Source organism: Penaeus chinensis, chromosome 6, assembly GCF_019202785.1.
Source record: "Penaeus chinensis breed Huanghai No. 1 chromosome 6, ASM1920278v2, whole genome shotgun sequence".
Taxonomy (NCBI): domain Eukaryota; kingdom Metazoa; phylum Arthropoda; class Malacostraca; order Decapoda; family Penaeidae; genus Penaeus; species Penaeus chinensis.
The window spans coordinates 11,984,549-11,999,548 of NC_061824.1; the positions used below are offsets into that span (position 1 = coordinate 11,984,549).

The following is a 15,000-nucleotide window of genomic DNA, read 5'->3' on the forward strand; positions in this document are numbered from 1 at the left end:
TCAGAAAAGGCCGGTTCCTACAAGGGTTTCCGGCCCCGAAGTGCGGCGTTGCACATTTTGAATATCCGCACTACCCTGACAATAAATGCAAAATACGCTTGCAGTCGACAAAATATATCACGGAGACGCTGGGCAGTCTTCATGAGTAATGTCTTTTGGTCGTAACCTACTTATCTAACATACAAGGCCATTTCAACTGGACACACTATATCACAAGACACCTATAATATCTAAACCTAATCATCGCAGAAGGCGCGGCGCCCCTCGGCAAGGGCGCCTCCGATCCGGCAGCGACGACCAACCAGAGTTGCGTTCGCCAGACTCTGCAACTTACGGCAGTTATTTCCTTGAACCTTATCGATAACAGCAGTCAGATTTAACTACGATTATAGTATCACACAGAATCCGTTCTACTTAACCTATACCACAGCCTATCACTGTTATCTTTTATCTAACACAGCACAGCCATTGAGAAACATTCTTTGGTTCCAAAACGTTGTCGAATTCGTTTTATGGAAACATCACAATGCGAACACTTTGGTACACGTGGGCGGTAGATCATTAATTGCAATTACCAATAACATTAATATCACAATCGTCATCACAAATCGTTGTGCCACTGGGCTTGTACGAGCATTCGTAAATTTTGCAGGAAATTTTACAAAACGCTCATTACTAGTCGAATCACTTATATCCTAAATTTTAATGTGCATATGATTAAATGAATAAAGCATATTCAGCTTTTGATTCTTGATTTCAATGTCCTATGTACGTTAACACAGCATCGTTGTACCATCACAGATCACAGCACCAGCGGTAGGTAAACAACATCAGTACAAACTGATCTCTAGCGTCACTTTCACACAACAAACATCGTCGGTACGGCATCAAGCACGGTCCTCCGTGCCATTACAACACTTAGCTTCTTATCTTCGCCACTGCTCTGCACCACAACCGAGTTTCACGCACTTTCCCCTCAAGCGTTTGCCACCTGCGGGAAAAAGGTGGAGGGGTGGGTGGGGCGGCGGAGGGGTAGGGGAGGCGGGAAGGGAGGGGAGGTGGGAGGGGCAGGGGCAGGGAGGATGAGGATCGGACTGGACAATGCAAGTCCTTCTTGCACCTGTTATAGGTTGTGGATTTATAAAAAGTCTTAAAAAGTCTGGCAGCCCTGGAAACGGGAGCGTTTGTGTGGCTGAAATATAATGTCTGGCACAAGGCAACTCAAAGGTCTGTAGGGAAAAAAAAGGTGTTTCACTGAAAAAAGAGGAGAGAAAAAGAAAAGTATGACCGACAATTGTACAAAACTGAACCGAGATTAAAGTTCATGAATCTCCTTGAACAATCTTTGATATTTTCGGTATGTGTTTAAGCCTATTTCTCTAACAATCAGATATTTAAAAACTTTTATGACATTCTGAATCAAGAAAAAAATCTGCACCATCATTTACGCGGCAAAAGAGAACCGCAATTGATCTGTAGCTAGTCGAACTCGAACGTACAAAAGGAAGAAGTGCTGGAGAAATGAAACCGAAGAGTGTGTTGATTTAGCGGAGACCTCGAGGCAAGTCTCCCACTGAGCATGAGGGAGGAGGAGGAAAAGAGGGCGAGGGAGAGGAAGAGGTTGAGGAGGAGGAGGAAGGGGAGGAGGAGGGAAAGGTGGAGGTTAGAGAATGGTGAGGGTGTAATGCTGGAAAGGCCATCAAAAAAGGAATAAGCAGGAGAAAAACAAAAGCTGTCGTGGTAGGAAGGGTGAGGGAAGCAGTATAGAATTGTCCTTGTTGGGAGAGTAGTTAAAACGTGTTTTTGGTGCACGTGCATTTGGGAAAATAGCGAGGTGGTTTGCTCGAGCGAGAGAAACGTAAAGGAAACTCACCGGGATGATCAATAGGAAGGGTAAGAGGAGAAAAGTTTTCGGATATGAAAGTGGTGATAAGAGAGGAAGAGGAAGTGAGAGGAACGTTTCTCGGGATGGATCAAGTGCGTGAAGGATATCCGGGAGGGAGAAAGGATGCCGCGAGCCGAGGGCTCGAGGAGGGAAGGAGGCAGTGCCAAGGGTGTGCAAGGAAGTGAAAGCTGAGTGACAGAGTGGGAGTCGGTGTGAGCGTCCGTAGGGTGTGCGAGTCAATAGAAGGCTTCAGGATAGAGGGAAGTGCCCAGTCTGAGCGAGGGCTGGCAGAAGTGGGTCAGTGTGGGACAGAAGTGGTGAGGGTGAGTGAGTGAGTATGAGGCGGGCCCGGCAAGGATCAGTGTGAGCTTGGGCCCGCCAGGGAGGCGTGGCGAGGGTGGGGGGCGGGGCAGGGAACCGCCGCCTCCTGGGGAGATCATTTGTGGTAGTTGGCAATGTGGGTCTCGAGGGAATACGTGTTCTTGAGGATGCGGGCGCAGTAGGGGCACTGGGCGCGGTCCATCTGCGTGTGCTGCGTGCGGATGTGCCGCTTCAGGTGGTTGTACGTGATCCTCTTCTGGCACACGGGGCAGAGTCGGTAGCTGAGCCCTCCCTCCGAGGACGGTCTCTGCTCCGTGGGGGTGGAGGAGGTGGATGGAGGAGGGGTGGCAGCGCGGAGGGAGGTGAGCAGGGACGGCAGGAGGAGGAGGCCCCCCCCTAGAGCCCCCTCCGAGGAACCGGACGAGCCCGCTGGCTGTGCCCCGGTCGGTGACACGCTCCACCCCGATGCTGCACCGCCCCTGCCGCCCCCTGCAACACACAACACCGTTACCTCCTGCGTCACCACCACGCCCTCGCGCCCACCACCGCAACACCAGCGCCACCTCCACCACACCACCACCTCCGCCACCACCAATGCCACCTTCATATCCTTACCATCACCATTTAATTACAATTCTTAGTGAAAAATATCTTATTGTTATGGTCTCTGCTAACATGAAACCAAAGAACAAAATACCCTCAAATACCCCAGTGCATATTGCACATTGCACTTTGTTCCATGTTAGTAAATACTGACCCTTCCCCAAGGACATTGCAATCTGTGCCAGCTGATAACCCTTCCCCCCAGATTAAACTATCTCCAGGTCACATATAGCCCACGCATCACTGCTGAAACTTTGAATGTTTTCTGTGTAAACATATACATAAATATACTTATACCTATACCTCTACATATATAAACATAAAGTACCTACATTATGTATGTATGTATACAATTTATATATAATACATACATTCCTATATAAATGATCCCGTTAACACACACATGTATGTGTGATACGTGTGTGTATGTAAGCATATACATATGTGTGTGTGTGTGTGTGTGTGTGTGTGTGTGTGTGTGTGTGTGTGTGTGTGTGTGTGTGTGTGTGTGTGTGTGTATCTATATAAATATATAACATACATTTATATTTGTATATATATATATGTATATATATATTTATATATATATTTATATATATATATATATATATATATGAAACTGAATGAATAAATAAACATAAATGCATTCATATATATATATATATATATATATATATATTCATATGTGTGCGAGTTTGTTTGCGTATTTCATAAATAAATAATTATACACACACAAACACACAAACACACACACACACAGACACACACACACACACACACACACACACACACACACACACACACAAACAAACACACACACATATATATAAAGAGAGAGAGAGAGAGAGAGAGAGAGAGAGAGAGAGAGAGAGAGAGGGAGAGAGAGAGAGAGAGAGAGAGAGAGAGAGAGAGAGAGAGAGAGAGAGAGAGAGAGAGAGAGAGAGAGAGAGAGAGAGAGAGAGAGAGAGAGAGAGAGAGAGACACACACACACACACACACACACACACACACACACACACACACACACACACACACACACACACACACGCACATACACACACACACACACACACACACACAAACACACACACATATATATATAAAGAGAGAGAGAGAGAGAGAGAGAGAGAGAGAGAGAGAGAGAGAGAGAGAGAGAGAGAGAGAGAGAGAGAGAGAGAGAGAGAGAGAGAGAGAGAGAGAGACACACACACACACACACACACACACACACACACACACACACACACACACACACACACACACACACACACACACACAAGAATATATAAATGTATATGTATATATATAAATAAATATATGAATATATATATAAATATATATAAATATATATATATATAAATATACATATACACATATATATGAATATATATATATATAAATATATATATAAATATACATATATATAAATGAATATATCATATATATATATATATATATATATATATATATATATATACATACACACATAAAGATACATATGCACATACACACACACACACTCCCTTTTTCTTTCTCAAGTGTGTGCGTGTGTGCGCGCGTGTTTGTGCTCGTGTGTGTTTATGTGTTTATGTGTTTGCGTGCTTGTGTGTGTGTGTGTGTGTGTGTGTGTGTGTGTGTGTGTGTGTGTGTGTGTGTGTGTGTGTGTGTGTGTGTGTGTGTGTGTGTGTGTGTGTGTGTGGGCGCGCGCGCGCGTGCCTGTGTTTTTCTGTTTGTGTGCGAGCTTGTGCGTTTGTTTATGTATGTATGTATGTATGTATGTATGTATGTGTATGCGCGCTCGCGCGCGCGTGCTTGTGTGTGTGTGTGTGTGTGTGCGCGCGAGCCTGTGCGTTTGTGTGCGCGCGCGCGCGCGAGCTTGTGCGTGTGCGTGTGCGTGTGTGCGGGCGCGCTTGTGTATGGGGTTACATATTTAGAAAGTTTAGTGACATTACAATGAAATACGTATTTTCGAATAATGCATAATACGAGAAATTAATATCCATACATACATTATAAAAATCTACGAAAAGAATTGAAAATAAAGAAACAATATGATAATAAATCATTCTCCATATCACATCATTCTTTTTCAGTCATCGAAGAGGTAAACTCACAAAGCAACTTGAAGCACGATTCTTTACTGATAAAATCGTTTAAATATTTAATTTCTCCCTTAAATGGCTTCCATTTCAAGCTCCCTCTGCTCCCTATGCTTGATAAAAGGGGGAATAATCAAACACATGACGATGTACTTTGTAATCATCTGTACACTTACGTTCAAACGCAGGCGCACACGCACACGCACACACACACACACAAGCGTGCACATGTATACATGCGCATTCTCACACAAATCAAATGTGCTTCCAAGGATAGGAAAACATCACATTTCAACGTAAACACACACGTAGAACGTGTGTCCCTTTCGAGAAAAAAAATCTACTCCTCCTGCAATATACATTTCCTTTTCTATAAAAATTCCATTGCAGCTTCCAGACTGTTGCCAGAATAGGGACAAATCTTCCCACCTCGCCTCCGAGGATTCCCAAGGCCTTGACTGCCTTTGATTTCGTATCAAGAGGATCTGCTTCCCAACGCCTGGCGGAGAGCGCGGGGCGGGTTGGTGGGCCTCCTCTTCATCTTCGGCTTCCAAGGAACCGGAATAAGATATCGATCCATTTAATAACAGGAAGAGGAGAAAGTAGAGAAGGACTGCGATTAGCATTTTTGCCTTTCTCTCGTTCACCCTTTACTTATCTTTTGCTTTTTGCTTTATTTTATATACTAAGTTTCATTATGTCCCAAAGTTCGTGTTTCCTTCACCACAGGCACTTGCTTACTTCTTCCGTGTAACACCCAAATCGCAGGGATAATGTTGCATCTATTCAATATGTTAAACACGCTTCTATGTTGTGATTGCTGGGTACAGGAAAGTTGAAGCTAAGTAAGAGGTAAATGTGTAAACTGTAGGATACGGTATTGCAAAATGTTAACCCCTTTCATTCAATCTCACGCATGGCTGAAACACAAGCAGAAATCCACCTCTGCGAATTGTATTCATACTCTCATAACATAAGCACATACAAAACGTATTCATGTAATAAAATGTAGTGAGTATCTGCCATACAGATATATTTCATGAAGACTGGTCTTCATGAAATCCTCGTCCTACCCCCAGATGTTTCGAATCGTGATAAACAAACTGGACCAAGTCGCCATAAAGTACATTTTATGTAAAAGAAAAACACCCCTAATTATGGAATGTTTCCTGATTCTTCATCTTTTGCAAGAATATGTGTGAATTATGTGTTAAGATGCAAATGACTGCGACGTAACACCCAATACTATATTTCGACCTTTTCGCCGGGGAAGCTTTCCGAACTGGCTGCTTCGTCTCTGGGTATACAGATAAAACACACTTTGTAAAACTACTCCTTTATTTTGTGCAAAACAATGCCAAACTTCATAATTAGGAAAGGCAAACATAAAGAAAAGGTTCAATACAAGATTATATCATGTACCGACAATAATCAACAGGAAATGTATACGTAAATAACATAGTCTAAAATACGTCCAGTTCATGAACCATGTATAACAAACTGGCGTAGCAATTATGTCAAATAGTATAATACTAGTGATATAAATTATTCAACTTCAGAGTGATCACATTGAAAAAAGGGGAAAATGTCACAGGTTAAGCCCTCGTGCAGGCGACGCGCGGGACCGCCCCCCGGGGAAGGTACCTTTGGCAGGGCCTCGCCGGAGGGAGCCTCGCGGGCCGTCGCCCTCCCCCGAACAGCCTACCCTGTGACACTTCTCAAAAACGTGTCCTACGGGGCCGTCTTGGGCCTGGAGTGAACTAATAGCATGCACTGTCGTATGGGTCAGCAACACAATGCCTGCAACGTAAGAGACACCACAATAATGTAATGGTTTATTGCATGAGTGAGGGTCCGAGAGCAGGTGGTACAGGTACAGTACTGCCGTTAATATGCGAGTTGAGGTTTGAGCCTCTTGCTTGGCCCGCATAGCATGATGCACAGCTCATCTCCAACCATCAACCATGAGCATATCTGACGTGAATAAATATTAAATAAGACTACAACTGTATATAAAACTATAATCCCCTCCCAACAGCCAAAGTCACCGTTGCTATTACTTAGGAAAATTCAACCCCCACTCGGTAGAAAGTTTTGATGAAGCTGCTACCAATAACCAGCGTTATCCCCTCCTATCCCCTGTTTTGTATGCAATAACACCGATGAGCTCCGATCCAGTCTAAACTAAAATGGTAATTACTTGGTATCCAAAGCTACGAAATTCACTATCTCCCCCTCCGACTCCTTTCCCTCGGTGGGCACGAAAGCACAGCGGGAAAGGCGGGAGAACGCCCAACTTCCCTTCTAAATGACTACTCTCCCACTCAACCTTGTACGTGTCGCTCCGCTGTTCGGAAAACACTGATAGTCCCCCTGCTACACACAATAAATCAAAGCGTAGTATAGCAGCTATAACCTGGCGACTATTAGGATGGTGAGACTCATAAAACTAAACAATAATAATAATAATAATAATAATAATAATAATAATAATAATAATAATAATAACAATAATAACATAAATCCAAAATAAAAGTAAAAGGGGGAAATGTGGTCCTTATACTCAATCACTCTACCCTCTCGAGTAAAAACAAATTCACTTAAGTAACCGTGTTACAAAATACATGACATCCAAGGAACATTACGACAATATAACATACTCTTCAAATACTTCATTTAGGGATGATGATCCTGACGCGCACACAAGACAAGCCATGAGTGGCCGTGACGTCACAGGTGGAGGAGTGCTCTCACTTCACTCCACTTTCTGTCGAAGTTGATGACTTTACCTGCGCACTTAAATTTAACTTTTGACTTCACAACACTGGATTAAAAATATAGTCTTTTTAATATATATAATTCAGAATAGAGTCAACTTACTTAAATCTAATCTGGAAAACAAAAGGTACTTCTAACAGCCCATATCCTTTTGGCTTTGTGACGCAGTCTTCGGGACGAACCCTTCCGAACTTCACAGCACCCTACGCAGAGACAAGTCATATCTCTTTTAGGAATAAAGAAAAGAAAAGAAAAAAAAAAAAAGCCTCCGCATAAATATACTCGTCTCTCTCTCTCACACTCTCATCGTTTCCTCATCTGCACACTGAGTTTAATTAGTTTTCTTTCAATTCCAGGACTGTTTTTTTTTTCTAAAGACTCGTGCCGATTCACTCCGGTATCCACGCACAGTCGATCAGGTCGAGATTCTCGTACACGGACTCTAACTTGGCCATGTTGCCGTGAGTGCGTATGTGGCGCGCTATGTTTTTGGCCGTGATCGTCTTCTGACAAACCGGACACACCTTTCTCTCTCTGTCGTAGGCTTTTCTCAGTTCCGTCTCACCTGCAAAAGGAGAAAAACCGGGTTGTACTATGGCTGGACTACCTTACTGTGCTACTACTGGCCCGGGGGAGAGAGAGGGAGGGAGGGGAGGGGAAGGTGGGGGAGAGGGAGGGTCTTTTATATTACAACTCAGCTACCTTGACTACACTACTGGACCGCTCTGACACAAGAGGGGCTGCCCCGGGCACATTCTGAAGCCTCCGCCCTCGGGCCGCCGAAGGGGCTCGAGGACCCGAGCCAGAGAGAGCGACGGGACATTACGACCGATATTCGGCGGAACGGCCGCACACGGAAGCCGCCCTTGGAGGGGCGTCCGCGTCCGCCGCAGGGACTGCCGCGCCGCACACTGTGGGCCCGGAATGACCTCTATCGCATACCTAAATGATCGCCTGTGCCACTCTTGTGTGAATCTGAAGAGGCGCCTACTAAGACGGCTTGGCTACACGAATGCTCACGCCAGGTTTTGTATTCTTATTAAGAGTGCATGGAAAAGTGTATATTTCCTTAGAATATGAATTCCAATTCTACACTTTTTGAAGCACGTCATAAACATTCCTACATGAGACGACTTAAATCTTTTGAGGGGGAAGTCTATAGATGACACTCGAAGAAGAGCGAAGCCAGGTCACAACCGCGGCATGACCGAGTCGAGGGCCACTGGGGGGAAGGGACTGAACGTGCCTTACCGTGAGCCAGGCGGGACGTGGGGGCGGCAAGCACACTGCATACTCTAAAGTAATCCGACACATTCTCTGTGAATCATCAGTCGGCTCACTCACACACACACACACACACACACACACACACACACACACACACACACACACACACACACACACACACACAAATAAACCAGATGCTGCATCGCTCTGCGGCAATCGACTTCAACGCACTGAAGCTGCAAATCATATATAAACTAGCGCGCGTCTTCATTATACAGAACATGCAAAAACAAAAATGCTAAAAGTAAAACAGAAACGTGAAATGCACATCCATACATACTAACTTCAGGAAAACTAATTAATGGCAACAGCAACAACAACAACAATGATGACAATACATAAAGAACAACAAAACACGACAACTGAACAGACAAACGGCTAACTCATCCAACACACAAACCAACATGTCGTCTCCGAGAGCGAGCCAGTGAACGGACGCGCGACCTAGAGAGGGTGAGGGCGGGGTGGGCCCTTCTCCGCGCCCACGAGGTCCCCCGCCCCCGCCCCCGCCCCCGCCAAAGGACTAAGCCATGAGCAAGACGTGGTGATAGCGGTAGTGTGGCGCAAAAACAACGAACAAAACGGCACCTGTCTCTAATGCCACGATTGACACCATCAATGAGAATAAGTAGAAATTTTACGACTAAAACAACAAAATAAAAATAATACCGGTAAATGCAATAATAATGGTATGATAATAAAAACAATTATTATAATTATAAAAGTAATAATAATAATAATAATAATAATAATAATAATGATAACAGTAATAGTAATGATAATAATGATGATGATGATGATGATGATGATGATGAAGATAATGATGATAATGATGATAATGATGATAATAATAATAATAATAATAATAATAATAATAATAATAATAATAATAACAATAACAATAACAACAACAATAATAATAATAATAATAATAATAATAATAATAATAATAATAATAACAATAATAGTAGTAGTAGTAGTAGTAGTACTAATAATAATAACAATAATAATAGTAATACTTCGACGTTAACATTAAACTTAAAACAATAATGAAAAGTGAGTACAGCTAATAATAACAGGCATAGTAATAGTAGTAGTAATAATTCTAAAAGGAAATAATGATGACTGATACTGATGAATATACTACACTACTATAAACATATAAATCGTAATAAATTGTAATAACACAATAATACATGACTGTCACCACGAAGACATAGACGAAATTATGACAAAAAAAAAAAATAATAATAATAATAATGATGATGATGATGATGATGATGATGATGATGATGATAATAATAATTAAATAATAATAATAATAATAACAACAATAATAATAATAATAATATTAACAATAATAATAATAATGCCAATACCAAAGTGATAATAATAATAATAATAATAATAATAATAATAATAATGACAATATTACTACTAATAATAATAGCAACAATATTACTACTACTACTACTAACAAAAATAATAATATTAATAAAACAATGGCAAAATAATAATAATAATAATAATAATAATAATAATAATAATAATAATTATAATAATAATAATAACAACCACCACAGCAGACTGTTACACGACTCGTCCATCAATCATCTGCCCGAACAGCGCTGGGGCGTCTGATGGGCCTGCCACATGGCTCTTCTGCCTTCCAGCCACGCCCCTCGAGGCTCGGCCGCGCGACTATGGAGGGAAGGACTCGTGGGCCAGGAACCTCCCTATGTAGGCATCGCGTCTTACACTTTGCAGCCCGTAATATATACATTTATATCACCCTTTCTTCTGTTCCTTAACGTGCACTGTGGCAGGGAAGATCCATTTCCCAACCGGTGACGGGGAGAAGGAAGGGGCTGCACGTACCCCGGGCCACAAGGCACCGGTAACTGATCTAGAAAGGAAGTGCCTCGGTGCCTGGGTCAACTGCGCTCGACTACGCACACGTCCACCACCGTCAGTGACAGAATAAGCTCGTCCAAACAACACCATTCCAACGTTGTCAAAAAAAGGGGAAAAATCATATTAAAAAATCGCCCGGAAATGGAAATGACTTACCGTTTAAGTATATATATATATATGTCTTTGCAGCATCCGTTTGGTTCTTTCTCTCCTGAAGGATAACTGCCTTTAAGTGAGGTTTTAACTCTAACCTTGGTGCATCTTGTCAAATCCAAGCGACATGTTCATTCGATTCTTCTTTCATTTCTCTTTATTTATCTTTCATTTCTCGTACCATTGCTTTCTTTCACTTACTCTTTCACTTCTATCATTTGCAACATCACTTCCCTGTTTCACACCCTTCCCATATACACAACCTTGTTCTTCTCTCGTGACGCTGCGTCCCTTCTTGTGCCACTCGCCCTCCCAAACCGCTCTACCTCCCCCCCCCCCCCCCCCCCCTCCCCGTTAGATGCGCCAATAATCATCTCTAATAAACTACCTTGTTTCAGTTAGGCTTCAACACATTCACTCCAACACTGGGCCCCACTCTTTCGTAGCTAAACCAGTAATCGTCACGAGCCAATTTCCTCCCATTGAAGCGCCGGCGACATGTTGAACTGAACCCAATTTTCCGGTGCAGCGTGTTATGCATCTCTTGCCTTGCATTGTTTTTTTGTTTTTTTTTTCAGAAAATTCAGTCTTTAGGCCAGCTGAGAGGCCTAGAGTCTGAGAGTTCACATCTGCTTGTGAACTATTTCAGCAAATAAGGAACATAAAATAAAACAACCATTTTATATACAAGTATTTTAATTGAAACCAAAATCACTTATCATTATCCATGTTGTAGATATACAGTCTTGTATATGAGATAATTAAAATAATCAGACTTTAAATTTTGACTTCGTTACATTACTTCGAATATCTCCATTGCACTTCTGACTACACTTAATAATAAATCATATATTCTATCATGTACAGTTTCACCTTAATGTCATCAAACATTAAACCATGAATACTTATCCATAATAACCAAAAAGCTACCAAAAAGCTGTAAAGCTTTTTCTTAATACTTCATCATTTTGTGTGGATAACACATGTGCGTTTGATTTAAAGCCATTAGTTTGTGGTTACATTATCCAGTCTGTTCGATTCCGGTACCGCAAACTACTGCCGCCCAGGTCGCACACGGGGCGCGACTGCAGTCACTTTGGAACACGTCCTACCCATGTTCCCTGCTGCCTCCCTCTCCACTAGTCGCTGCTTGAATGCATACACATCGACATGAGGTCGATGCACACACCATCTCCTACTGTACGCAGAAACGCACACACATCCTCACAAGACAAATACAAGGATGTACACGTACTTGCATTCATACAATGGTGTACAAGTAAGTGCACACACGCACACACACAAACGCAAGCGCGCGCTCTCTCTCTCTCTCTCTCTCTCTCTCTCTCTCTCTCTCTCTCTCTCTCTCTCTCTCTCTCTCTCTCTCTCTCTCTCTCTCTCTCTCACACACTCACACACTCACACACACACACACACACACACACACACACACACACACACACACACACACACACACACACACACACACACACACACACACACACACACATTCTAGCTATAAAAAACATACAACAAACACACACGCTTACATTTGCCATTGAAGTTTCCCTAACGGCGGACACTACCCCGTGTTCGCACTACATTCACGGATATATAACAATAACAATATTGATGTATTGTGACTACACTGGCTGTTGCGTGTAAAACAAGAAATAAATGTCTCAGGTATGGGTGTATGTTTGCGAAGTATTACTATTACTAAAATCCTGTTAAAGTTGCCATGCATTAAGGTACAGTCTACCTAGAAAACGGTACATTATCATCTTTAAAATGAGCAACAAATGTAACAGTTAACGTTACATACTACTATCAACATCAACATTAAAAATAATATTGATAATAATATCATTAGCATTAACTATAATAATGACAATAACAGCAACCTGCCATTTAAAGAAACAAATAATTGCATTATGTAATTAAATGTTACTTTACCTGAATGAATCTTAAAAAATAAATGAAAGTAATCTACCGTGACTATGCTCGTTTGTGTGATGTGTGTGTTTGTGTCAATGGCATCAAAAAACTTAACAAATAGTCTTGTCTGACAAGTTATTGCTCCATGATACGCGGCCTCGTAGCGGGCGCGAGTCGGTAGGCGTGCAAGAGGGAGCCTGGGCGGCGTCGCGATGCAAGAGTCTGGCATCTACTCATCAACGCACACTCCGATTACTAGACATCAAATCATGGAAAGACGCACATTATTATGATTCCAGTCCTGCGATGATGACACACTTGAAAAGCACAGGCAAACCTAAATATCAACTAAGTCCTAAATATAATCAAATCATCTCCAAACAATGATCAGAGGAGTCATTACCCCATTTTTGTACAACCGCATGTGCTGCTTTGGTAGTGCTGTAGTACAAGTATCATGACGACATTGGATAAAAGTTCACTAGTTTGTGAATCGAAATCAGATCCTGGTTTACCTCCCTCGCGTCCTTGTGGAATCACCGTCTGGCCGCGAGACCCGTCTAGGAACCGTCAGAGCTTTTCGGGGCAGCGCGCCCTCGCTCGGAGGGCGGCGTCATGCTGGCAGCCGGGTAATGCCTGCTCTCTGAGCACATGCTGACTGGTGGCCAGGCGATGATGGCGAGGCGAGATCACAGGGTGAAGAACTCATACGTTAACGGCACACAACACGCATCCAAAATGTCTTTAATCAAGTTGGGCCGCGCGCGCCCGAGTGAAATGACCATAACGCCTCAGAAACAGAGAAGAAACGAAGGGCTTGCACGGCGACCGGAGTCGCGTGCAGCCGGATCAACCAGCGTGCCGTCCTGACTGGTGATGGGACTACGGCCTACCTCTAATTAGTATGTTACCACGTCCGTTGCATATTGCTCTATCTAGCTACTGGTCCGTATCATCAATGGGTAAAACTAGATTTTAAACTGTCCATTTAGGTGACGTCATGTCAAATTATGAAAATATTTTGACAATGTACATATGGCATTCTCTATCAATCAATCAAGACAACTTAACATATGAAAATATGCAGGCATTATACACGTGGCATAATACTCTTCAACCACCGACAAACATTATAACTTAATAGCCAAGGCTTTACAGTCACTAAGGTGTAAGGTGGCCCATCACCGGCCTGCGAGGTTTTTGTTACAACGGCGCCCCGAGCCACAAGCACTTCCAATACTGATGTCAACACAAAGCACAACACACCAGGGAGACTCGTTCCTCTTCCTCCACATCCACTCACAGTAAATGAGAAGCTACGCAACTTGCAGCCTATGCCTGCGGTCATTCCCAAATGACAAGTTGGTCTGAATACATATCAATATATTTTGGTACACAATGCATCAAGGGATGTGGTTAATATATGGTATTTGTGGATGAACGCGTGCTACATAAGGACTCTCCCGGGTTGAACCGTCCAGGCAGGCTGTGGCTGCGAGGCGCACCAACTGTCTTAGGAATAGCACAAAGACACTCAATCCTGAGACGGGTGTCTCCTCCTCTACCGTCTCGAGCAACAGCCCACCACTGCTCGTCCTCCCTTGCCTCCTTGGACAAAATCGTATTACAGTGTCACACGAACATTTAAATATTGCGAGCTAAACAGACGAGGCAAGAACAAACAAAAGAGTTGGCAGGGGAGGCGCACGGCAGGGAAGCTGCTGCGACAGCGGTCTTGGGGCAGGAGGGGTCTCGGGCAGCAACACTCTCACACTGGCAGAAACAACATGTAAACTCTGTAACAAACTACAGGACAAGAGCGTGCACTAAAGCAGTGAGTCAAAGCTGGAGGATTTAGAGGGCGTCTGACTGGCCTGGGCCGCGTCCCTCGTCCCGCCTGGGTTGGTGGTGGGCGTGTGCCCCCCGGCTGCGGCGCGGGTGTAGGGCAAAGTGATGGGCACGAGGCCAGGGGGCACGACCCTGCCGCTCAGGTGGCCGAAGCCTGATGTATGACCTGACCA

General features: G+C 43.3%; 1 protein-coding gene across 2 annotated transcripts in view; it reads right to left on the reverse strand.

Moving 5' to 3' along the window:
- Positions 1–15,000, reverse strand: part of LOC125026188 (protein bric-a-brac 2-like) — a 90,728-nt gene that overhangs the window by 9,187 nt on the left and 66,541 nt on the right. The window contains exon 8 of one of the 2 annotated variants that reach the window (XM_047614479.1): positions 12,472–15,000. This exon is cut by the window's right edge and continues 419 nt beyond it. The exons of the other annotated variant lie outside the window; for it this stretch is intronic. Within the exon in view, the coding sequence (XP_047470435.1) occupies positions 14,806–15,000 (195 nt within the window). The 3' untranslated portion in view covers positions 12,472–14,805. Of the gene's footprint in view, positions 1–12,471 lie in introns of those variants that run through there. 2 annotated transcript variants of the gene reach the window in all.